The 27,109-nt window shown below is 40.7% G+C and overlaps 2 protein-coding genes across 16 annotated transcripts; both read right to left on the bottom strand.

Moving 5' to 3' along the window:
* Positions 1-232: 232 nt before the first annotated feature.
* LOC309354512 (vomeronasal type-2 receptor 26-like) lies at positions 233-5,614 on the bottom strand. The gene is made up of 4 exons (XM_081884684.1): positions 5,043-5,614; positions 3,537-3,764; positions 2,825-2,951; positions 233-1,538 (listed from the first exon to the last, which is right to left on the bottom strand). The coding sequence occupies exons 1-4, from the start codon at positions 5,598-5,600 to the stop codon at positions 1,423-1,425; spliced, it is 1,029 nt and encodes a 342-aa protein (XP_081740810.1). The 5' UTR covers positions 5,601-5,614; the 3' UTR covers positions 233-1,422.
* A 5,448-nt stretch (positions 5,615-11,062) lies between these two features.
* Positions 11,063-25,894, bottom strand: LOC309354496 (vomeronasal type-2 receptor 26-like). 15 transcript variants are annotated; one of them, XM_081884660.1, is made up of 8 exons: positions 25,459-25,894; positions 24,278-24,483; positions 22,680-22,773; positions 22,235-22,361; positions 15,602-16,462; positions 14,230-14,457; positions 12,579-12,705; positions 11,063-12,127 (listed from the first exon to the last, which is right to left on the bottom strand). In XM_081884660.1, exons 2-8 carry the CDS (start codon positions 24,282-24,284, stop codon positions 11,226-11,228), a joined length of 2,346 nt encoding a protein of 781 aa, XP_081740786.1. In that variant the 5' UTR covers positions 24,285-24,483; positions 25,459-25,894; the 3' UTR covers positions 11,063-11,225. The 15 variants fall into 15 exon arrangements, with proteins under 15 accessions (XP_081740786.1, XP_081740785.1, XP_081740790.1 ...); XM_081884659.1 differs by lacking the exons at positions 24,278-24,483; positions 25,459-25,894 and adding an exon at positions 23,515-24,232; XM_081884664.1 differs by lacking the exons at positions 24,278-24,483; positions 25,459-25,894 and adding an exon at positions 23,636-24,232.
* Between the last annotated feature and the right edge of the window lie 1,215 nt (positions 25,895-27,109).

Here is a 27,109-nt window from a genome sequence, read left to right as displayed (position 1 = left end):
TGAATCAAATAAAATTGCCCAGGCAGACACATTCTCTGGTGCAGTGAAAGTGGTGAAAATAAGACAGATACTGGGGTTGGATGAAATCAGTCCAACTCTTTACTGACTACTGTGAAAGGTGGGGTTGGCATGGTACTGGCACTAGGATCAAGCTCCTCATTCCACTAGCCCATGCTAGTGGGGAATTGCTGCAAATACTTTCTGAGATTTTATTATTTAAAACATCCTGGAATTTTTTTCAAGCACAGCTGACCTTCTGATTCACCATTCATTGCTCAATGTTTTGTGTGCTAGATAGGGTGGAGGATTCCAGCAGCAACAGGGACCTCATCTATGAACTAATGGATTAACAGTCTCCCAAATAAGAAATTGACCCTTTTGGTCATTCTCAGAATAATCTGGAAGTGACCATAGCATAAGAGGACTAAACACATCTTGGCAACCACCAGACCAGAAGTCGTATGACACTGTTTCCCTTAATCAGAGTACTTTGTGGGCAGAAAAGCTACATAGGCTGCTGTATTGGCTTTGGGGGACAGTTTTGTTGGGTTCAGGCATTCTGAGAAGAAGATGAAATGAATACAAGGAGATTTAATCCAGCTATGATTTGCTACATCAAAAAGACTTGTTCATGCTTTAATTCTTTCTTATAATAAGCTGTCCCCTACTGTTTAACTCTGGCCTCACCAAAATGATATAACATTTGGGGAAGAAGATGCAGCCCAGTAACCCAAAACTAGAGGCCAAAATAGAAAAGATCTCCACAGCCACCATGTACTTTCCTTTGGTACTTAAGTAGGTCGGAACAAAGGACAGCCATACACTACAAAAGACCAACATGCTGAAGGTGATAAACTTGGCTTCATTAAAACTGTCTGGTAACTTCCTAGCTAGGAAAGCCACAGTGAAACTGACAAGGGCCAGCATTCCCATGAAGCCTAGGACACAGTAGAACATGGTGACTGATCCTTCACTGCATTGAAGTACAATTTCTTTAGTCACCGAGTGCTTGTCTAAATCAGGGAGTGGGGGAGCAACTATCAGCCAGGCACTACACATCATCACTTGAATGAGGAAACTGAAAAGAACAATGGAGATGGCCAGATTTCCCTCCACCCATCTCCTCATTCTGGAGCCTGGCTTGGTAGCCATGAAAGCTAGAACCACTATAGTTGTTTTTGCTAAGATACAAGACACTGCTACTGAGAAGATCACTGCAAAAGCAGTTTGTTGAAGGAGACAGGTTATTTTTGTGGGCTGGCCAATGAATAGCAAAGGACAGAGGAAGGAGAGAATGAGGGCTATGAGGAGAACGTAGGTGAGGGTCCGATTGTTGGCTTTGACTATGGGAGTCTCTTTGTGCTTGATGAAGATCCTAAGCACCAAAGCTGTAATGAAAGTCAATAAAAGAGCAAAAGTGACCTAACTGATCCCCAGAGGTTCATCGTAAGACAGGAAGCTTATATCTTTTGGAAGACATATATCCTGGCCAATGTTTGGGTACTGATCTTCGGGACATTGAACACAGTCATCCATGTCTGGGAAAAGAAATAAAGAAAACATATTAATTGTACACTCTTAAGTGTTAGTGGTGGTAAGAGGGAAGGTTTCCCCAGTCCTTTTGCTTTATATTCTACTTTTCTACTTGACTCATCAAAGTGTCTGTTGGCCCACACAGACTAGGCCCCACCGCCCCCACCCTGCATCCCCCACACCTGACCATTCCTGACTCAATGTCTTATCTGTGGAAATAATGGAAATAACTGTGTGCTTTGTAGACTATTTCAGTAGTTGGAATCAAATTAAATCTTAGCAGACTAGAATTGGTGGTTCCACACTTTCTGAATCTGCAGCTGTTACTCAGCTCATTTTAACGGTGAATCTATGCGAATGGTAAAGGTGATCAGCTGTGGAATGGAACAGAAGAAAGATTTTGACAAGAAAGTTCTGGCTCATGGTTTAAGCAGAAGATAGAAAGGCTCTGTTTCCTGGGCCTGGTGCTTGGTGCTTTAGCTGAGATGAGAACGTGTACAGATAAAAAGAATTCAAGACTCATTAGCAGCTCTGAGTGACTTTCTTGTATCTCTCTATACCCTAGGAGACTTGGGATCACATTAACCCCCAAAACAATGGAAAACATTTTCTACAGGTGCTTAACCCATAATTTATTACTACAGAACTAATGTTGTTGACTTCTTTTTGTTATTAAAATGTCCACACTTTAATAAGCTGAAATATAATCATCGTTCTGCTGATGTTTTAAAATACACTTTCCCAAACACATTTTAATCTCACTGCCCCTGTTTGGTCACTACCATCTCACCCATTCGGGAAAATTAAGAAACTCATTTTCAACAGCCTCACCATGTAGCTAATAACGGTAGTTTCACAAAAAATCTAGGTCTGGTGACCATTTCCTGTGGGTAAAGATAGCCACATTGTTAACTTGTCTTTTCTTCCTAGATATTACACAGTGCCACTTAACATTACTTCGCTTCTCTCCACTGAGGCTATAGTATTTGTTTCAGTCAATTGCCAATGGATCAGATTTAGATGAAGATTCATTGTTTACATGAATTCCTATGTATTCAAATGTATCTCTCAAAACATAACTAAATAGTGATACAGCAGTGTATAAAAAAACAGGTTTGTAATTAAATTATAATATATTTCTAATCAAGTGAATTGGGGCAATGTTTTGAACATCAAGGAAATCAATGTAAAAAAAAAACCAGACACATTGATGTACATAACCAGATCAAAATCAACTATGAAATAGGTGGAATACATACGCCAATATATAACATGTTTTAACCTTTCTTACCTTTCTGGTTGGAAATCTTTTCTTCTGTACATGGGAAGCAATCATAGCAACAAAATGGCTTCCCTTCCTTCTTTGTCCGACTATAACCTGAATGGCAATGATCATTACATATAGAAATGGGCTGGGTCTGTTAAAAAATGGCAGAATATAATGTTTTAGGTAATATCATGAACACTAGAGAGTATTGCAAATGCAGTGGGCTTTTAGATCCTCCACCATAACACACACACACACACACACACACACACACACACACACACGTGTGTGTGTGTGTGTGTGTGTGTGTGTGTGTTTATCAATCACATCAGTTCTTGTACCAGATGGTGGTAATGGTTGATGTGGAGATATAATGGTACTTACTTGTCCTGCCATCACTGGCATTGCTGAGTAGGTTTCACAAATGAAAAATGGGTTTTAGCCAACCAACCAACCAACCAACCCCCAAATAACAGTGAAAGAAGATGCCTAATATAATGGTAAAGGAGTTTCAGAGTGCTACCACTCTGAATGAATGATTTCTTGAAAGTGCAGAATGAACATTATGTGGCACATTAGTATGTAACTACAACATGAATGTTCAGATTGAAAGCTGTAGTTTGAATAGGGCTCACTATATTTACAGAATATTGAGAAACAGCCACATAGGGAACTATCTTCCTCCTGATCATTGGTCAAGTGATGGAATGAATCCTGAATAATGCAGAGAACCCACCTGGTTAAATTGGTTGGGCCATACAATGGCATCCTCATGAATGGTGAATGATTTCTGCTGGGTACCCAGGGAGTCTATCTTCCCAATTTTGACTCTAAGAAAGGACTGATTTGGAAATGTGAGCCAGTTTATAATGTCAAAGCCAGCAATTAATTCACCATTTGGGTCAAAATGCACCTTTTCTCCTGCACTGTTGTTAAATGAAATACTTCTGAGAATGTGATGGAGCTAAATAATGAAAATAAGAAGGAAGATACATATAAAAGTTCAAACTATGCTATCATACAATGTGGTGAAAATATATGCAACAGGAAGGCTTGGGATTACGATCTCTTGAAAGCTTTGTGCAAGCTAATGTTAGAAGCAGGAAAAGGTCACATAAAATCCTACATCATGGAATATTGGCCACAACTGCACCACTACTTTAACTTCCACTGTTTTGGCTTACACTAAAGAACCTTGCACATTGTAGGCTTATCAAGAGAGCTTTAGGTCTTTCTATCAAAATACCTCTACCACCTTTAGACTGCAGTGTCCATGATTTAAGTCTGTGGTATGGATGCAACTATTATGAGGTGAGATATCATGGCTGGCAATGCTACTGATGGCAGTCCTGTTGCTGTTTCTAGTATGGGCAAAACTACCAAGAAAATAAAGAGTTATACCCTCCTCTGCTTTTTCCATTAAGGCAGCTGTGGAAGGGCTTTGGTTTAGCGGTAGAGTACAGCGCGGGTGGTGCTGTGGGTAAAACCTCAGTGCCTAGGACTTGCTGATCGTAAGGTCGGCGGTTCGAATCCCCACGGCGGGGTGAGCTCCCGTCGTTTGGTCCCAGCTCCTGCCCACCTAGCAGTTCAAAAGCACCCCTAAGTGCAAGTAGATAAATAGGTACCGCTTTATAGTGGGAAGGTAAATGGCGTTTCCGTGTGCGGCACTGGTGCTGGCTCGCCAGTTGCAGCTTCGTCACGCTGGCCATGTGGCCTGGAAGTGTCTTCGGATGGCGCCGGCTCCCGGCCTCTTGAGCGAGATGAGCGTGCAACCCTAGAGTCGGTCACGACTGGCCCATACAGGCAGGGGTACCTTTACCTTTACATGCTTGAATGCAGAAGGTTCCAGGTTCAATCCCAGGCATCTCCAAGTAGGCCTGGGAAAGGTTTTTGCCTGAAATCCTGGGGAGTTTCTGTCAGTCAGTGTAGATAATACTGATCTACATGGACCAGTGGTCTGTACTTGATATAAGACAGGTTTCTATGCAATGACAGAAATGCTTAAGAAATTTTTGATATCCTAACCCCAATGTGGTTATTTGTTTTTTAAAAAACAAAATCTTTTTTTTTTACTCACTCTACGCTATTAAATCCCAGAGTGAATTGCAATACACAATCAGACCTAAATTATTTAGATGAATAAAACAATAAAAGTCCAACAACTTGTTCATCCCAGAGAAGGTTGAGAGAGCTTGCCCATTTCCCCACCCCCAAATATATGGAAGTATCTTCAGGACATTACCTGCCATGGTTGTTGATTTGCAAGCTCCCATCTTACTTCCACTGCCATTCCCCTATTCTTGAATTGGGATGAATGTCTGATGTGCAAAGCATGTGCCACGGCATAGACTGCATTGTAGATATTGTAGCTATGGGCAGTCATTCTCATTTCAAAAACAGACACAGGAAGTGCCTCCATCTTTTCCTCCGCAGTGCAAATTTGCCTACCTATATTATCTGAAACAGAACTGGAGAATGAACAGTTAAATGACTCTTCCCAGAAGTCCTTGACAAAACCATCTTCTTTTTCTGTGGTTGGGTTCTTGATCTGAAGGAACTTCTGGAAAGCTAACAGATTCACTGAGTGAATGGCAAGGGAAAGAGAACCATGAAGGAAACTTATGTCCCAATTTCTTTGGAATGGAAATGATGTGATATCCATCTGGGCTGTCAGGAACCAGACTTTACCCTTGGTTCTTATTGGTATATGCTCAAAGTTTACAACCTGGGGAATCATTTTCATTACCATCATCGTCTGAATTTCTCCATGTACAACCACAACATTGGTAGTGCTCTCCATAATAACACTGACACCGTGAAAGCCCTCCCCCACCATGTCTGTGACACCACTGGAAGATGTTAGCTTAGGTAAAGTTTCTATGAAGTCAAAGCAAATGCCACTCTGGGAAAACAGTGGAAGTACATTCTCTATAAAACCTTCTGTATTTTCATCAGCCTCAGAAACCACTCCAATCCACGTCCACTGGAAATGCAGCAGTAACTTGATGATTCCTCTATATTGATGGTCCCCATTTGGAAACATCTGGTGGAAGAAAACTCCTTGAGATTGTTTATTCATGACTGGTGAAGAACCATATATGACCTAAAGGTTTTAAAAAAGAAGTGAGAGAGGAAAAGTTATTATCAATATAAAACATTTGCTTGTGTGTATTTGTGTTCTCTGTGAATTTTTAGTGAGAGGCTTGCCATATTGTGGTGATTATACTCAAACATCATCAGAAACCCAATCCATCCTTCAATGTTTATATTCGGAGGCATTAATGTGAATGAAGGCCAATCGCTTCTATCAGTGGGAGGCAATATAACATAAACGTATGGCTGAACCACTACCATAATACTGCAGAGATGAGTAGATTCAATCCTGTAGGATACTTTTTTGCCAGTACATTCCCTGGAGGGAACATATTTTATTTGAGTTGTGATTTCTAAGTAATATTTACATTTGCTTTCCAAACAACAAAACTGACCTCAAAACTGCTCACAATAATGACAGCATTAATTTTTTTTAAAAAATATTGCAATCACTATTTCAGTGCAAACTCAAGTGATTCAAAATCTCAGAACTAGTTGCTTAGCAGACCCCTGAACTCTGCAGGAGTGAATTCTCCAGTGATGAGTAGATGATACCATGATACCATCATGCTAGTCTCCCTATTCTTTTCATTTCTGACAGGGACCATGCTGGTTAAGTAGATCCTACAGATGCAGGATTAAATTTCTCCTAAAATACAAAACCTGGATGTAAATTTTACCTAACATGCACATTTCTGCAAAGCAATTTCATGAATACAATGCATTTGAAGGATATTTTTTACAAATGTGATTTTTTTTATGCACACTTTACCTTAATCAGTGCTTTTTTGGACACATTATTTGACTGGAGAACTGCTTTGCAAAATCAAGAGAAGTGGGACTTTCAAAGAATGGCTGCATTGCATGTATTGCTTCTGAAAGCGTGAATTCAGTGAAATTCAGGTGTGAATGTATTTAGATCTTACTTGCGGTATCTTGTAGGTAGACAGGATGGGTGTCATGTGAAGACAGACATTAGAGTTAGGTCCCCCAATGACTGCTGCTGGAGTGCTCGCAGCATCACATTTATAGTTAGGGATGGCCTTGGCCCTTCTTGAGAGAAGCTCCATTGAGGCTTCATAGGTCCAGCTTGCACTGAAATGGCTGTTATAAATGTGGAAGCCCAGGGTGACGTTGGGCAAGATCTGGGGAGTTTCATTGATCTCCTTTACAGCAAATGCCAAGGCCAGGATGTGCTGGTAGAGGTGAGTCAGCACCCTGTATTGAGAGTTACATGCTGCATCAAGGTTCATCTGCTTCAGATCGTAACATTGATTACTTTTCAGTTCAGTATCCAGTTCAGATATTGTACAAAAACAGGTTGTAATCTAACTTTTCACAGGCTTGTAAAAGTAAACTGGCTCATGAATCTATGATGTCTCTTAAAACCATCTCAACTTCCAGGACTTCTTAGAGAGTCTCTTAGTGTATAGAAGACATAATTCAATAAGGTGTTTTTATTTATTCTGGCCTCTAGGGAATCTGGATGAGGTGTTTTGTTTGTTTAATATCTGCCTGTCAAAAGTTACTTGTAGTTTGCATGTTCTTCATTCCCACAGAATACACAGCCTAATAAGCAAATACCAATGTAGCATTTTTGTTTGGGTTTTTCTAAGAATGGGTTAAAAATTATGTAGGCTCACAGCAGCCACTTTGGAGAAATTATCTTCATCCTCTAGTTTTAAGTATACCCTGTGGGTGTGTTTACTTTCTAATGTAAATTATGTTTCAAGCCTGTTTTGATGCCATGTGGATGTCTGCGTGCAAGACTCAACATCTGTATAAGCATTTGTTCTGGAAGCCAATATTTATCCTTGGTAAATGTTTTTAAAAATTAAATAAAGCTTGTAATAGAAAAATGAGTATTTGAAATGGGTAAATCAAAATATGAATTTAAATTTTTTGACTGACCTGTATAGACTAATGTGTGACCAAGCCAGCATTGCTATGTGTAGGAAAATCACTCGCTGTCTATTCTTCAAATGATTATTATCCCCAGCAGTGTACGTGCTTTCTTAATCAACTGCTTAGGCTTTAGTAAAGGGAGAAGGCTAAAAAATAATAATGGTTGAACTTGGCCAATGGTTTAGCAGTTTTGACTGCTGTGTTCTGTGAAATACAGTAAATCTTGCAAGATAAAATCTGATTTATTCCTTCATGAATTTGAGTAAGCAATGCCAATTAGTCAGGGTATACCTTCATTTCACAGCAAATAAATGTATTTTACAAAGCGAAATGGAGAGAGAGCACAAATATTGTCTTTCCCAATACACTGTTTATTGCCATTTTGTGTTTACATAACCTCCAGAGAATGGGTGTAGGTATCACATTCCTGCCTGTATAAATGTAAGATCAAATGTGGTGGATGTTAAGAAATGAGGTCCAACTATTTCTCATTCCATTGGAGGCAAATCCAGGTGAAGGCAAATCCCAACAGGCATGCTGGGTTGGCTGTAAATTTATTTATGAGATACTATGTCCCCGCCTCCCTCCAAATCCAGCTACTCACATATGGTCATCTGAAAATTCCTGAGATGGGTGTTTTTCAAAGGTTAAGGTATCTGAAAATATGTAGATCTGAGAAATAATGCCGGCAATGATGAGATCTCCTGACTGATAATATTTGTGAAGAACAGGGACAGGTTCTCTGATGGAACATTGAGAAATATGCAGCAATGTGCACATCCCCTGCACCAACAGTAAGAGCACTAGCAACCGAAACACTACCATCTTGAAAGGGATTCTTCATTTAGGCACAAGTTCACATCATCTGTTACTGCCATTCCTGATATCCTGAGCAGCAAAGGCTAACTCGAATGGTCACTCACACAGCTGATTCAAAGTCAGACTGATCAATCTCCGTATGTCTATAGACCCAACTCTGTATAGTTCATAGTTATTAATAAGACCTTCCAGTCTTAGTTTCATTGTTTTTCATGTGGGCAGAGGAGGTCCCTAGGGAAGGGGAGAAGATGTAATTCTGAATAATTACAGGAGAGGTAATCACTTGCTTTGAATTACAGATTCTGTGTAATATTTTAAGGCAAACATGTTTATCTCAGCCAAAGCCTTTTCTAAGTCCCTTCTTCTTTTCTTGTCTTTCATGTACCACTAGATTTTAGAAAGAAAATAGGAAACAGAAGGACTTTAAATCAATAAAAATGATTAATTATACTCACATGTTTCTGAAACGTTGATGTCTAATCCAAGTCATAACCAGAGAAGGCCCATTAAAATCAAGGGAGTTATGGATTTTCAAATGGGGTGAATGATGTAGTGCGTGGATCCTCCATTGTGCCCAAACGCCATGTAATAGCCCCAAAGATTAACAGAGCATTGGTCAGCTAAATCTGCATTCTTTAATTTTCTTTTGAGACTGCGACAAATTACAACTGATGTGATTTGTCTGCTAATTGAAATTAAATTGTTAAGAATTTTCATTTTATATTACTTTTAACTCTTTGTCCCTTTTGTGGAAGTTCTGGCTGCAAAATGAAACCAAAATCTGTGGGAAACTGTGGGAAACAACAACAACTTATTTATACCCCACCTATCCTTTCCCACAATGCCCCTGAGATAGTGCTTGATTTTGACATATGCTCTTCCAAGTAAAGGCAAAGGTAAAGGACACCTGGATGGTTAAGTAAAACTTGACTATGTGGTGCGGCACTCATCTTGATTCAGGCCGAGGGAGCCGGTGTTTGTCCACAGACAGCTTTTTGGGTCATGGCCAGCATGACTAAAGTGCTTCTGGCACAACTGGATGCTGGGATGAGTGATAGGGGTCATGGAAATGCTGTTCTACTTGTGCTGGTATGCTTTTGAACTGCTAGGTTGGCAGGAGCTGGGACTGAGGAACAGGAGCTCACCCATTACACGGATTTAAACTGCTGTCCTTACAATTGGCAAACCCAAGAGAACCGGTGGTTTAGACAACAGCCCCACCCACTCCCTTGTTCCAAGTATAGCACAGTGGAGAAACTTTGGCATCTATGAAAATGTGCTTTTGCCTCTGTATTTCCAGTAATTTCTGCCCTTGAGGTGAGGAAGCTTTGAGTTTGTCCTGGTTTTTAGGCTTGAAGAGATAGTTTAAACACATCTACCCACAGCACAACCACTATTCTAGGTTAATGTGGATGGCTTCTTCAAACATCAAGGCCCAGTGCCTAGTCAGAAGCTGCCCATTTCCTTTCTCTCTCTTCTCTTTCCCTTTCCCATTCCACCACTTAATTCCTTACGCAAAACTCAAAATAATTCAAAATACTCCACCCATCTGACTGGGTTGTCCCAGCCACTTTCGGCGGCTTCCAGCAAAATACAATAATTCATCAAATATTAACAGTTTCCCTAAACAGGGCTGCCTTCAGGTGTCTTCTAAAAGTCAGATAGTTGTTTATTTCTTTGACATCTGATGGTAGAGCATTCCACAGGGCGAATGTGCTCCTCTCTAAGAAGAGCGACACAAGTGTTCAAGGCAGAGACTGTTAGGGTGGCAAAAATGTTGAACACTCCATTGAGTGTTGGTATCATGCAGCAATTACTGGATGAGCAACAGAAAGAGCTCAGATGTAATGATCTCAGGCAGGCAGCAAGCTCCAATAAGAAGTAATTAGACTCTGCAGATTTATGGTATGTTTATTTACAATTAATATTCAGAGAGCGGCAAAAGCCTGCCATTTCTTGGCTGTGAGGTGCTCAATCTGAGTCCCCGCCTCACAAGCAACACGGAGCCCGGCAATATCCGGTCCTTCCCCGCCTGTCCTTCTGATGACTCTTAACCCTTTCCTCTTGTCTGCTTCAAAGAGAAGTAGGACAGACTTCATCTGCACTATCTAACGAAGTATACGCCGTTCACTGCCTTCCCTCTGGTTGCCTAGCAACACGCTCAAGGTAATCTCCTCCTTCGTTCCCAGATTGCTCGTTTCCTGTGTCTGTTGCTTTAACAGTGCAACGCGGGGGTGGGGGTGGGGTTCTAAATTTGCCCACTCTGACTGTGCCTGTGTTCTCTCATTCTCGTAGTCAGACCCTACCCCCCATTCATCTGCCGACATCAGTGCTGAGATGTATAAAATGGTGAATAAAAATTGATTAAATCTGCCTTCTCCACCTTAAGATTTTCACAGTGTTAACTCTTAACAAAATTAAACACATCTATTTCACACAGTGGAATCATGAAGTGGAAAAGTTACTTTCAATTTATTGGCAACACTTTCACAACAGAAGAAGAAGAAGAAGAAGAAGAAGAAGAAGAAGAAGAAGAAGAAGAAGAAATATTCTACTGTACACACAAAGAAAAGCACAAATTAAAGCAAAGGACAGGTTTCTTATTTCTTTAATTTTTCTTCCTTATTAGCTGTTCCCTATTGTTCATCTCAGGCCTCAGAATGATTATGTAACATTTTGGGGAAAAGATGCAAACCAGCAACCCAATACTGGAGGCTAAGATGGAGAAGATCTCCACAGCTACCATATATTTCCCCTTGGTGCTCAGGTAGGAGGGAATAAAGGACAGCCAAACACTGCAGAAGACCAACATGCTGAAAGTGATAAACTTGGCTTCGTTGAAACTGTCTGGTAACTTCCTGGCGAGGAAAGCCACAACAAAACTTACAGTTGCCAGGCAGCTCATGTAGATGAGGACACAGTAAAACATTGTTACAGACCCTTCATTACATTCTAGTATAATTTCTTCTGTCATTGAGTGCATGTCCACATCTGGGTATGGGGGAGAGGTTGCCAGCCACACAGTACATATTTCTACTTGGATTATGGAGCAGAAAAGGAGAATGGAGTGGCCTAGTCCTTTCCCCACCCATTTCCTCATCCTGGATTCTGGTTTTGTAGCCATGAAGGCCAAAACCACCGTGAAGGTTTTTGCCAGGACACAAGAAACAGCAGTTGAGAAGATGATGCCAAAAGCTGTTTGCCGGAGGAGGCACGTCACCTTGTCAGGTCGGCCAATGAATAGCAAAGCACAAAGGAAACAGAGCAGGAGAGAGATGAGGAGAGTGTAGGTGAGGTTTCGGTTGTTTGCAATGACAATGGGTGTATCGTGGTGTTTTATAAATGTACCTAGTACCAGAGCTGTGATCAGGGAAAGGGAAAGAGAGCAGCAGGCTAAACTTATGCCCAAAGGTTCTTCATAAGACAAGAAGCTTATATCCTTGGGTAGACATGCATCCCGGTTCTTGCTTGGATAGTCTTTGTCTGGGCATTTGTTACAGTCATTCATATCTGGGGGGAAATAAAGAAATTAGCTCATATCATATTAGCTTGCTGAAATGTTTACTTTCTGTCTGAGAAGAAACGAAGCTCTGTTTAAATCAAAACACATGTTGAACTCTGTCTGTAATGTGGTACTGTTGAATTCAATCAGTTCAGAGCTATGTGGTATGTAAATGGCACAGCCAGGGCTATTGCTGCTCATGAAATTGGAATGCATCATTCCAGTAGCCTTGGTGCAGTGACAAGCCGCCTCTTGATATGAGTTGAACCACATACCACCCAAGTACTCTCAATGCATAGTCATTCTCATTTGATTAGCATATTTAGACTATCTGAAGGGCAGTGATCACAAAAAGGCCGAATCAACACCTCTTTTGAACCTTTAACTCAGCCATCATTACAACACCTTTCAATCTGAAGTACTGAGTCTGGATCTATTGAAACTATTTATTTCTCTTACCATACTGGTTTGCAATCTTCCCCTCAGCACATGGGATGCAATCGTAGCAGCAAGGTGGCTGTCCCTCCTTTACTTTCTTGCTGGATCCTGGAAGACAACGCTCAGTACAGAGAGAAAGAGGCCGAGTCTATTTCGTAAATGAAAGAGCAGAAGGATCAGCAAGAGAACAATGAGTTTGGAATTCTTTATGTTCTTGGTTCTTTCTCTATGTTACTAAACTGACACAGCATATCAGCAATATGGGCCATTGCTCCTTTTCTTATTATTCTTATTATTCTTATTATTATTACTAGCAATGTTTGGAATTATGTGATATTCCATCTATATTGCTCTGGGATGTGTAGTGCCCCATCTGTTCTGCAAAGATTGCTTTATCCATTAAGGTACAGTTTGAAGTTACTCTAGTTTCCCTATTAATTTTGTTATAATTGTTAATGTTGAGTATGCTCTCCACTAGGTAGACAGCTCTAGAACTGTTTTTGGTGCCGGTGGCTATACCTATACTTGGACCCATCAGATGCTGCCTGGGGAAGAATTCCAAATAAGACATCCAGAGCGGCTGGGAAAACCCATCCAGATTGGTGGGTATTATTATTTTGAGAAATGCGGTATTTGTGAATTCCAATACAAAAATATTCTGGACAAATACATGAATTGGAATGCAGCTATCTAGTGCCCATGACACTCCTTGGAATGCTGCAACACAATTCTCAGCATGGTAAGAACAATATATACCTTTGAAAACATGTTTTGAGATCACTCTTTTTAAAAGATTGATGCATCCATTCCTAATGCTCTGTCTCTTGCTCTTCATACCTTTCTTCTTCTTTCCCTCCTTCTCTCTCTCAATCTTCACCACTTCTGCTTCCACCTCTTCCAGTGCCCCCCTTAGAAGAAGTCTGCTGCATCTGCTGCTGTCCTCAGTTTCTTTCTCTGGTATTATTATGCCTCCTTTCCCCACCCACTTCATTTCCTCACCTTTCTTGCAAGAAAGACAAAATCCTGGGGGTTATCAATTTGTACATCATATTTCACTCAGGTAAAAACCAGTATTTAATAAGTTTAAAGAAATCCCAATTTCTTTGGTTTATTTTACAATAGTTTTCTTTTTCTACTTAGGATTATGGTTGAAGTCTTCCACTGGAAAATAATAATCCATTTAATCAGTCCGAGTTACCACTTTTCTGCACTGTTTGATGTAAGGTTGCTTCAACAGCATAATGGTCTTGCAGAAATCCACTTCATAGCTTCATGGTCTTTCAGCACACAAACCCTTTAGCACTGGGGAAATGTACTCAGAGACTCTATTTGACTGAAATAAAACCTTCCCTCCTGTATCCAGGCCTTTTCATATGAAAACTAATATTTGACCTGAACCTAATTACCCACATTCAGATGAAGATGTATCTTGTAGTGGGGTATCTGAATGGCTGGGATATTGTTTTGTAATCCCCTTAATAAAATATTTGCCTTTAATCCATGTGTGACTTCTTCCAGTAAGCTTTTGGTTCATAATCTAGTACCTGAATGCTTTGGCCATACACCACTCATCAACTTGCAGCTCAAAAGACAGTGAGTAGACTTGTAGGTGGATAATGATTGCTTATTCAATACTGAATCTCTTTTGAATTAGCAAACAATGCAACCCTACCTGGTTAAACCAATTGTGCCATGTGATGGCATCTTCATCAAGGAGTAATGATAGGTTTGGAGGAGCCTGTGGATCTATCCTCCCAACTCTCACTCTGTGCAAACTTTGGTTGGCGAATATAATCCAATTGACAATATCCAAGCTAGATGTTGCCTCTCCATTCTCGTTGATGAAGACCACATCTCCTGCCGTATTGTTAAATGAGATGCTTCTCAGAAAGTGATGGAGCTAGATTGAAAGCAGAAAAGACAATTGTTTGGAAAAGTTAAATATGTGTGAGTAGCGAGGTTTCTCTCCTCCTCCTCTTCCCCATCGCTGAACATCTCAGAAGACATGGCAGTGGTGTGCGACCACCTGCTCTAAGGAAGAATTTGGTTGGGATGGGATAGAGGGAATGCTGATCATCTCTCTTAACCGTTACCACAGCTTCCTATATATGAATGCAGCAGCACCTCACTGGGCTGTAAGGCTTCCCTCATACAAATGCTTTCTCTTCAAACACAGGACAGTACAGTCAAACCTTGGAATTCAAATGTAATCCATTCTGGAAGGACTTTCAACTTCCAAAACATTTGATTTCCAAGGCGTTGCTTCATATTGGCTCTTTCAATTAGAGTTTGAAAACCGGAACACTTACTTCCCGGTTTTCGACGTTTCAGAGCTGAAACGTTCGGCAACGGAGATGATCTGAAACTGATCTTTGAATGGAATGGCATATCATTGGTCTGCAAAGCTTCCCTCATACAAATGCTTTCTGCTCAAATATGGGGCAGTACCTCAAATATGGGGACGCGGGTGGCACTGTGGGTAAAACCTCAGTGCCTAGGACTTGCTGATCGTATGGTTGGCGGTTCGAATCCCCATGGCGGGGTGAGCTCCTGTCTTTCGGTCCCAGCTCCTGCCCACCTAGCAGTTCGAAAGCACCTCTAAGTACATGTAGATAAATAGGTACCGCTTTATAGCAGGAAGGTAAACGGCGTTTCTGTGTGCTGCGCTGCTGCTGGCTTGCCAGAGCAGCTTCGTCATGCTGGCCACGTGACCTGGAAGTGTCTCCAGACAGCGCTGGCCCCCGGCCTCTTAAGTGAGATGGGTGCACAACCCTAGAGTCGGACATGACTGGCCTGTACGGGCAGGGGTACCTTTACCTACCTGCTCAAGGAAGGACATGAATATCATTTCCCTTTCCTATAGGGCCTACTGTCATTTGCAAGCAGCAGAATATGTGGGGAATCATCTAGGATACTATCATATCAGTGCCACCTCCTACTCTGTCTGCAGAATTATAAATTCAGTTCTGGGTTTTCTTCCTAATACACCTGCGCAAATGTTTGAACCCATACAGTGTCAGAAAGTAACAGGGCTTTGCCATAACCTGCCAAAACTGTTGATTCAGATTCTTCCCTCTCTGTCCGTACGCCATTCTTCTATGTCTGAGTCTGGATGTGGACATGGTATGTAAAGCATGGGCCATGGTGTAGACAGCACTGTGGATGCTGTAGCTGTGGCCTGTCATGCTCATTTCAAAAAGTGATCCGGGAAGGCTTTCCAGCTTCTCTTCTCCGGTGCAAATATTCCCCTCCACCTTGTCTGCAGCGATATCTGGGAATACACATTCAAAGGTCTGTTGCCAGAAGTCCCTGATAAAACCGTCCCCATCTGTGCTGGAAGGGTTTCTGTACAAAACATACTGGTGAAATCCTGGTGGGTTTCTGAAGTGAATTTCAAAGGATATAGCACCATTGAATACTCCTGAATCCCAGTTCCTTTGAAAGACAAATGAAGCGAACTCAACCTGTGCTGTTATTATCCATACTTTACTTTCTACATTCTTTGTCATGTCATCATGATCTGAAAAGTATGAAAGCAATCTTAAAGATGCCATGGAATAAGATTCTCCAGAGGCAATCACTACGTTAGCTTTGCTGCTAAAAATTTTCTCGTTTATTATTGCCCCCTGACGTAGCATGTCAGCAACTTCAGAAATAAAACTAAAATTGGGCATCCTTCCTAGGAATGCAAAACAGACACCACTCTTAGTAAACATTGGGGAAATAGTTTGCACAAATCTTTCTCCATTCTCATTGTCTGTTGCAATGACTCCAATCCACGTCCACCTGAAATGCAGAAGCAAAGAGAGAATTCCCTCATACTGAAGGGCTTCTGAGGCTGCCATCTGATAGAAGGGAAGCCCTGGGCTTTTATCATTCATCACTGGAGCAGAGCCATAAATGAGCTAAAAAGTAAATGGAGGAAGAGAAGAGACCAAGTAATATTTGTAGCGTTCTTTCAAACTATTCATATACATCATGTGGCGAATCCTGTTAGTCAGATATGCCCTTTGCCTCCCATCATGGGTTGCACGCCCTCTCTCATTCATACAAAAATACACACACAGATGGCCTGAAAATTGGGGACATCTCCCATTTCTGTTTGTTAAACATTTCTTTTCTTTTTCTTTTTTTTTAAACTTATGCATACTTGCAAAATTTGGCAGCATCTTGTATGATGGACAAAAATGATTGGAGGGACGCACCATGCCCTAAACAGAGGATTGCCTAACACTGCATTAGACATTATTTACTGTAGCCATGTCAGAATTGCAACTTGGGTCGGATACACATTCCTTCTCTGGAACTTCTTTCGTATTCATGATGCACATACCCCAAGACACAGCAGAACTGCCATTTCTCCCTCTTCTTTTTTTTGAGACTTCTCAGACATCATTTATGAACATTTATTTCACTTTGGAACCAGCAGCTCAGCACCATTATTGTTTTCCTGCATAACTGGATTATATCTGCAATTTGTCATACCTTCAGAGTGTGTTTAATTTGAAAGTGCTCTTCCCCTAAACATACACATATTGTGTGTGGAGCCATGGCTGGTGAGGGAGAAGCCCACTCTCCCACTAGTGGCCTCTGGGATGTCCTTGTTGTGTGTGTAAGAGATTGGGGGTACCACATATTTTTTCTGGTATTGCAGCCTTTCTTTCCCCTTATTCAGGTAATTTTATTTTATTTTAATTCTGTACCACCTTTACTTTCCAAAGAACTGATTCTGCTTCCACAAAAAACAAACAAAACAAACAAAAACAATTTCATCCTCGCCCTGAACTGGTAATACACCCTGAACAGGTGCTGTGAAATCATCCTCTTTATCTATGCAAGCTAATTTAGGTATTGTACATAGGCGTCCTACCTGTGGAATCTTATAGATATCCAAAACAGTTGCCACATAAAAGGAGATTTCAGAATCAAGTCCCCCAATGACCCCTGCCAGATTATTTTCAACATCACATATATAGTTAGGAACAAATTTCTCCATCCTGGATAAAAGCAGCAGTGTTGCGAGATATGTGCTCCTTGCATTGATATAGCTGTCATATAAGTGGAGGCCCAAGGTGATATTGGGTAAGATGTGAGGGTCTTCATTGATCTCCTTGACTGCAAATGCCAAGGCCACGATGTGCTGGTAAACCTTAGGCACCACCCTAGAATGAGAGTTGCAAATGGCAATAGAAGGAACAGATATATCTTTTTACATATCAACACTGTAGTTATTCATATCGAATTCAGTGGAGTTAACTCCCTGTCCATTCCACTGCTGAACAGTTCTTACTGTATAATCAGCCAGTTCTTCCTGATGTTTAGACAGAATCTCCTCTCTTGCAACTTGAATCCATTGGTTTGGGTCCTTCCCTCTGGAGCAAGAGAAAACAAGCTTGCACCATCTTCCTGGTGACAGCCCTTGAGATAATTGAAAATAGCTATCCTACATCCCATCAGTCTTCTATTTTCATAGCTAAACATACCCAACCCCCTCATAATTTTGGCTTCCAGACCCTTGACCATATGTGTCATCCTTCTCTGCACATGTTGCAGCTTGTCAGTTTCCTTCTTAAATAGTGCTGTACACAACTGAGCACAGTACACTGGGTGTGGTCTGAGCATGGCAGAATAGAGCTGCTCTATTACTTCTTTTGATTGGGGCACTATACCTCTGTTGATGCAGACACCTTTTCACATGTACTACTGCCATGCCGGGTGTTCCCTGTCTTAGCTTTGTGCAGCTGGTAATTCTTGCCTAAGTGCAGAACCTGACATTTGTCCCTGCTGAAACTCATTTGTGATTCACAGAATTCTATGTTTCATAATATATACCATCATTTTGAAACAAATATTAGCCTAAGATCAGAAAATGAAACAATATGAGCATTCAGGTTCAGAACAGTTTTTTTTTAATTCATTCTCACTAACACTCCTGTTCAGAAAAATTCTATCAAAAATGGCTTTTCAAAAGGGCTACCTCAGAATTACAAATATATACACATTTCAATACATTTATATTCATTTCCCTATCAAGAAATGGGAGATTCTATAGTATTCTCTTAATTCACAAGAGATTCCTATGCATTTTTACATCAGCATATGTCCCAGGGTAAATGGGGATAAGTTTGTAGCCACAGCCATTATTCTGAGGCTGCATCTCTAGGTTTGATCATTCCTGTGCTGTAATAAATGAGTGGCTTAGTACTTACACAAGCTCTTCAGGCAGCGCTGGTGGGGGTTCCTCAGTGAATGTTGCTGGAGAGGAGATGAAGCCACCATGGGAAACAATGCCACCAATGAGGAAATCTCCTGGCTGATGATACGTGTGAAGTGGACGGTGTGGACTTTGGAGCTTGCATTTTGCTATTTGAGCCTGACATACATTGTAAGAAAGCAGTTCCAGCAACAATAACACTAAGACCACCATTCTTAGTATGACGGCAACTGTTTGTTCTATGCAGAAACCATATTTTCTCTTCTCCAAGATGAAAAATGTCTCATTTAAATGGTAGTTTATTTTCCCAAAATGACGCAATCTGGGAGTATCCAAAATCAGACTCAAATTATAGCCCTGTTAATTATCAAGCAGGGATGTAGTTATTCACCCAATGCTAAGAATTCCCTCTGGAATTGCTGAAGAAAATGTGTTTGTCACCTATTCAGAACTGTTATTTTTATTACCCTTTCATTAGATAATAAAAGACCAGTGGTGCATTGATGAAGTTAGAAGTTAGAAGCACATTACAGAAGACCTTGTAACCAACTGAATTTTCAAAATATGTAATCATCATCTTGGAATTGGGGTCCCTTCCAGCTCTATGAGTCTAGGTTACATGAGCCACTGCTTCCCTTAATAATGGTACTGTGTAAGAGGAAAGTCCAGGGAGAACAGCTACATGGACTGCTCTATGGGAATTTGGGGAGAGTTTTGTTGGATTGAGGCAAAATGAATACATGGGGATTCAGTCCAGCTATTATATGCTACATCAAATACACTTGTTCATGGTTTATTTCTTTCTTATTGTAAGCTGTCCCCTGCTGTTTAACTCTGGCCTTACCAAAATGATATAACATTTAGGGAAGAAGATACAGCCTAGTAACCCAAAACTAGAGGCCATAATAGAAAAGATCTCCACAGCCACCATGTACTTTCCCTTGGTACTCAGGTAGGTAGGAACAAAGGACAGCCACACACTGCAAAAGACCAACATGCTGAAGGTGATGAACTTGGCTTCATTAAAACTGTCTGGTAACTTCCTTGCTAGGAAAGCCACAGTGAAACTGACCATGGCCAGCATTCCCATGAAGCCTAGGGCACAGTAGAACATGGTGACTGATCCTTCATTACATTCCAGTACAATTTCTTTAGTCATTGAGTGCTTGTCTAAATCAGGGAGTGGGGGAGCAACTATCAGCCAGGCACTACACATCATCATTTGAATGAGGAAACTGAAAAGAACAATGGAGATGGCCAGATGTTTCCCCACCCATCTCCTCATTCTGGAGCCTGGCTTGGTAGCCATGAAAGCTAGAAGCACTATAGTTGTTTTTGCTAAGATGCAAGACACTGCTACTGAGAAGATCACTGCAAAAGCAGTTTGTTGAAGGAGACAGGTTATTTTTGTGGGCTGGCCAATGAATAGTAAAGGACAAAGGAAGGAGAGAACGAGGGCTAGTAGGAGAACATAGGTGAGGCTCCGATTGTTGGCTTTGACTATGGGAGTTTCTTTGTGCTTGATGAAGATCCTAAGCACCAAAGTTGTAGTGAAGGTCAATAAAAGAGCAAGTGTGACGAAACTGATCCCCAGAGGCTCATTGTAAGTCAGGAAGCTTATTTCTTTTGGAAGACATATATCTTGGCCAATATTTGGATACTGATCTTCTGAACATTGAAAACAATCATCCATGTCTGAAATCAAATATGAAAAATAAACATAAAAGGCTATCTAAATATGGTTTTCTGTTCCTGAATAAGGGTAGTGAACTTGAAATATCAAAAGTTGATTTTGCAGTAAGAATAATAGGAAGTTCTACCTCCTGCATAATCTGAGTTCAGTGGCATTAGCGGCCTGCTTTCTCATGTGTTCCAAGCAAATCCAGAAATATAAACAAATCTCAGCCATCCTGCTAGCGGCTGAAGATATCAGAGGCCTCTATGTCTATTGATTTGTGTGTTTGGGGCTGGGGCTTACATAGTCTTTTTGTTTCAGCTATTCCAACCCACTAATATTCTTATGCCCTATGAATTTTTCCTATACAGTGGTACCTCGTAATGTGAATGGGATCTGTTCCGGAGCCCCATTCGCATGCCAAATAGTACGCGAGATGCGACGGCGCATCTGTGTGTGCATGGGTCGCGTTTCGCCACTTCCGTGCATACACGTGACGTAATTTTTAGCGTCTGTGCATGTGGGAGCAGCGAAACCCGGAAGTAACACGATCCATTACCTCCGGGTTGCAGTGGAGCGCAACTAGAATGCGCTCAACCCGAAGCACATTCAACTCAAGGTATGACTGTATTTTGTTCAGCCACCCAAGTTACCTCATGTGAAATATGTGGAAGACAGCCCTGGATCGTTTGACCCTTTTATTATTTCTATTTTCCCTCCTATAGTAACTACACAAGACACTCTCTGTTTAAAGTTTAAAGAACAAATAACTTTGACTTAGTATTCTTGCAGTTGCAGATTATTATGTTCAATGCAGGTAGGTGATACTTAAATTGCTAATAGCTTTTACATAGATTAAACTGTTACAGACTGTAACAGTTTGATCTATGTAAAATAAGATAATAAGAAAATTGTCCAGTAGCAGCTTAGAAACCAACTAAGTTAGTTCAGGGTATAAGCTTTTGTGTGCATGCACACTTCTTCAGATATCTCTTAGGCAGACAGGAGCAGCACACAACAAACCTCCTGTTCTAACTGTTAAGACTGTTCAACTAACTGCCATAACTGCCACAGAGTGTATGACACCACAGAGTTCAACAGTTCTTGCCATTAACTATTTACATATGCTTTGTGGATGCTAACATTTCACAATTTCGAATGTTAGAGCAATTAGTTTAAGCATTTAAAAGGCTGATGGGAGCAAGCTGGATTTATTTATAAATAAATCTATTTATAAAATAAATCTATTTTATCTATTTATAAAATAAATGGTATCCATCTGTTAAATAATAATAATAATAATAATAATAATAATAATAATAATAATAATAATAAATTTTATTTATATCCCGCCCTCCCCAGCCAAAGCCGGGCTCAGGGCGGCTAACAAAAATAAAACAGTACAAAAGTACAGTACAAACAACACTCTAAAATCATTCATTATAAAATTGATTCAAATCAGGCCACTGGCAACCATTGTGCCAGAGCTCCACGAAGATTGCCGAGGGAGGGAGTCAGGCTGTGCCCTGGCCAAAGGCCTGGTGGAACAGCTCTGTCTTGCAGCCCCTGCGGAAAGATGTCAAGTCCCGCAGGGCCCTAGTCTCTAGTGACAGAGCGTTCCACCAGATCGGAGCCACAGCCGAAAAAGCCCTGGCTCTAGTTGAGGCCAGCCTAACTTCTCTGTGGCCTGGGACCTTCAAGATGTTTTTATTTGAAGACCGTAAGTTTCTCTGTGGGGCATAGATGGCAACTGTTAAACAGAACACATCTACATATGACATTCATTACCTTTCTGGTTTGATATCTTCCCTTCTGGACATGGAAAGCAATCATAGCAGCAAAATGCCTTCCCTTCTTTTTTAGCTCTTCTATAACCTGAACTTCAGTGATCATTGCATATGGAAATGGGACACATCTGTTAGTAAATGATAAAATAGTTTTTTTAAAAATCCAAAAATAAGTTGTGGGGCTTTTATTTGGGTTGATACTGTCATAAGGAAATATAATGAATTCTTGAGTGTGCATCATATTTATGTGGTGAACGTCCCTATAACTGGAGTCCTTTACCCACATCAAGAAAACATGAGACAAAATACACATTATGACAGTGTTGTTTGAACTCCATACATTTGTCTTTAGCATTCTAACATCCACTTCAAAATCTGGAGGCAATGTGACTTTTTAAACACTGAGGAAATTATTCAATAGATCCCAAAATGTGCACAGTCACTACCTGTTTAAACTGGTTGGGCCATACGATGACATCCTCATTAATGATGAGGACATTGTCCTGGTAAACCATTGGGTCAATCTTTCCAACTTTGACCCTGAGGAAGGAGTGGTTTGGAAATGTGATCCAGTTTATAATATCAAATCCAGCAATTATTTCCCCATGTTGATCAAAGGAAACTGTTTCATCCACACTGTTGTTAAAAGAAATACTTCTGAGAACATGATGGAGCTAATTTATGAGGGGGGAAAATAGAAGGCTGTACTTAAAAGTTGCAAAGGACGCAAATGCACATCAAGGTTATAATCTATCAGACATGAAGATTTTGGATTATGTTTCCTTGAAAGGAATCCTAGTAGAAATGATAGTAAATGACCTAAAATGTCAGGAGATGTGTTTCCTCCACCACAATGCCCCTGAGATAGTGCTTGACATATACCCTTCTAAGTAAAGGTAAAGGTAACGGTAAAGGTAAAGGTAAAGGTAAAGGACACCTGGATGATTAAGTAAAACTTGACTATGTGGTGCGGCGCTCATCTCGCTTCAGGCCAAGGGAGCCGGTCTTTGTCCACAAACAGCTTTTTGGGTCATGGCCAGCATGATTAACGTGCTTCTGGCACAACAGGACACGGTGATGAGTGATAGGACACATGGAAACACTGTTTACCTTCCTGCCACAGCAGTACCTATTTATTTACTTGCGCTGTTATGCTTTTGAACTGCTAGGTTGGCAGGAGCTGGGACTGAGGAACAGGAGCTCACCCATTACATGGATTCAAACTGCTGTCCTTACAATTGGCAAACTCAAGAAAACCCGTGGTTTAGATGACAGCCCCACCTGCTCCCTTGTTCCAAATACAGCACAGTGGAGAAACTTTGGCATCCATGAAAATGTGCTTTCACCTTTGTGTTTCCAGTAATCCCTCCTCTAGAAAAAAAATGGAAGAATCCACACCTACCCACTTACCCCATAATCAATGAAATAAAAGGGGGCTGACTAAAATGAGGAGAGGAAGCTTTGAGTTTGTCTTGGCTTTTAGGCTTGAAGAGACAGTTTAAACACATCCACCCCCAGCACAACCACCATTCTAGGCTAATCTGGAATGGCTTCTTCAAACTCCAAGGCCCAGTGCCTAGTCAGAAGCTGCCCATTTCCTTTCTCTCTCCTCTCTTCCCCTTTCCCATTCCACCACTTGATTCCTTATGCCACATTTCAAGAGGTAAAAATTTGGATGAAAGAGTTGTTGAACTTTTTTAGGGCAATTGCCCGATAGACCCTACACCGTCCGATAGCCAACCACTCCAGAGCCAGAGCCAGAGCTCAAGCTTAAGCTTAGGTCACCCTAAACCAGAGCTGCCCCCCCCCCCACATTATTTTTTTATAATATAAAACCCAAAATGAACTGGAGAAAGGAAATGATACTTTTTCCTAGCTCTCACATCAGGTCTTTCCTCCCTTTTTCTACCATAGAGTAGAAATTGCCATAAAATCAATGAATAGTTGCTAAAGGTCTTGGATGGAGATGCATGCAATGGGAAGTTTTTGCACCTACAAATATGGGAGTATACCTCAATCTTTAAAAGTGTGAGCAGGACATTACCTGCCATGGTTGTAGGTCCAGGCTTACTCCATCTGCCATTGCTCTGTGTTTGACTTGAGATGAATGCCTTGTACTGAATGCATGTGCCACTGCATAGACCGCATTGTAGATGCTGTAGCTATTTCCTGTCATAGACATTTCAAAAACAGATGAGGGAAGGGTCTCTAGCTTCTCCTCCCCAGTGCAGACTTTCTTGTTCATCTTGTCTACAAAAGAATTGGGGTATGTACAGCTGAATGATTCCTCCCAGAAGTCCTTTATGAAACCATCATTGTTTTCTGAGTAAGGGTTCCTATGCTGAATAAATTTATGGAATCCTGACACCTCCTTTGAGTGAATTGCAAGAGATACAGCACCATGGAGGAAATTTATGTCTGAACTTCTTTGGAACGGAAATGATGTGAAATCCATCTGAGCTGTCATAATCCAGACTTTTGTCTGGATGTTCATTGATATATTTGCAAAGTGTAAAAGCTGGTGCATTGATCTCATTGCCATTATACTCTGAATTTCTCCATATACAACCACAACTTTGGCAGTGCTTTCCATAACAACTTTGATAGATTTCAAGCCCTCTTCTAGCATGTCACCAAAATCACTGGAAGAAGTTTGTTTGGGGAATTTCTCTATGAAGTCAAAGCAGATGCCCCTTTTGGAAAACAATGGGAACATGTCCTCTTTAAACTTCTCTATAGTGTCATCATCCTGAGACAGCATCCCAATCCATGTCCATGCGAAATGCAACAGTAAGTGGAGAATCCCTTTGTATAGGTGGTTCACATTTGGGAACATTTGGTAGAAGAAAATCCCTTCAGCTTTTTTATTAATGACTGGAGCAGAGCCATATATGAGCTAAATAATATTTCAAAAATATTAAAGGATATGAGAGAGAGTGATTTGGGTTAGATTTGAAAAACTGTGATTACATCTGAACATCAATTTATATCCACTCCTAATTTGAGTTTGCAAATGTGATGCAGGCTTAGAAAATATGCCTAATAAGCACGATAACAAGGTGCAGCCAGCTGTGGTTGTTTACTCAAAACATACCTCAGTCATGGCAGTCTTCCTACCACTCTTTCCTCCCCACTTTTGTTCTTTTGCATCTTCAAGACAAATAGAATTAGTGGTATCAACCTTACTACAAGGAGAAGCACAGACTTACAAAGAGCATCACATACCTGTCGACATGTAGAGGGGCTGGGAGGCCAGCTGGCAAGCCCAGCTTGGACATCTCCTTCCATCAGCCCATGCTCTGACATAAATCAGTGGCCCGGACTTCAGAAGCCAGGGCATGCAATTAGCAGAGTGTACTGTGCACACAGAAGTAGGCGGGAGGCGTATGATGTCAAGAAAAGAGCTGAGTGCTTCTATTCTGGCCCTGCTTTCTACTGATGTTCTGCTGCTTATTCATTGTGACAAAATCAAGAACGGTATGAAATTCTGCATATGTGCCTTGTGCCATTCTCTCATCATCAGGAATCTGGCCTATGACATACTTGCCTCAAAGTTTACCCAGTAAGATTAAGTTCATGTCACTGTGCAAATATATGTAGAATCAGCTGTGGAAGACATTCTCCAACCTTTCATTGAAATAATATTGTTCAAAAATGTGACAGTATTTCTATAAGTGAAGTTATGCATTTTTCTTTGTATTCCACCCAGGATACATGAATGCTGCTTTACATTAGTTTAACAGCTTGTATAGAATGCATTGAATGCACATCTACTTATTCTTACCTCGCCAAGCTAAAAGTACACACATTTTATGTGAGGGGAATTTCCTATGTTGGGAATTCTCTTTAGATTCAAATGAGCTTGGTACATATCTTGGAATGGAGTATAACTATGGGTTTCAATACATTAAATTGTGTTAAACTCTCACTTTGCATACTACAGATCTGTAGTGGGAAACCTCTGTTCTACCAGGCCTTGGAGATTGGCCCAACATGCCATCTTGGACAAGCCATAAGCATATTTCCAAGGTTTCACGTTATAGACTATATCAGGGATGGGATAGTTCAAGAAACTGCTTGAAACCACAAGCTAAGTATCAGATGACCGACATATGGGCACCTCTGTCCCTCTGAAGGTGGTGTATGGAATGGGGAAACTCAAGGTGTGACCCACCAGCTAGATCCTCTTCTCCACCCTCACTATGGATTTGTGATGTATACAAAAAATTGGAGATGTATACTGCTATTGGAGTGCTTTCAGCATCACATTTATAGTTAGGGATAACCTTGACGCTTCTTGAGAGAAGCTCTATTGAAGCTTGAAAGGTCCACTTTTCACTAAAATGGCTGTTATACATGTGGAATCCGAGAGTAGCATTGGGCAAGACCCAGGGATTACCATTGATCTCCTTTACAGCAAATGCCAAGGCCAGGATGTGTTGATAGAGCTGAGTCATCATCCTGTATTGAGAGTTGAAGGGTACACCATAATATATTGTCATAGGAGTAGACTTGGGGTGCATAATAATAATAATAGTAATAATAATTTTTATTTATACTCCGGGCATCTGGCTAGGTTGCCACAGCCACTCTGAGTGGCTTCCAACACATGAAAACATAATAAAACATCAAACATTAATAGTAACAATCTGATCCAATATAAAAGTCACAATAACTTTAAAATAAACAATTTACATCAAGCAAAGCAACAATCCGTCGTCATCTAATAGTAAACAGTAATCTATAATAATATAATTAACAGCAAATCACAATGCATAAAATACCGCAAAACATACAAAACCATGAAAAAGGATCAAATTGAGAAACAAAGACACACAACGTATGAAACTATTTTTTTTTAAATATCCCTGAACTC

The sequence above is a fragment of the Podarcis melisellensis genome (assembly GCF_964234715.1).
Source record: "Podarcis melisellensis genome assembly, chromosome: 13".
NCBI lineage: Eukaryota > Metazoa > Chordata > Lepidosauria > Squamata > Lacertidae > Podarcis > Podarcis melisellensis.
The sequence above is the reverse complement of the archived record's forward strand: the minus strand, read 5'-3'. Positions and strand labels throughout refer to the sequence as shown.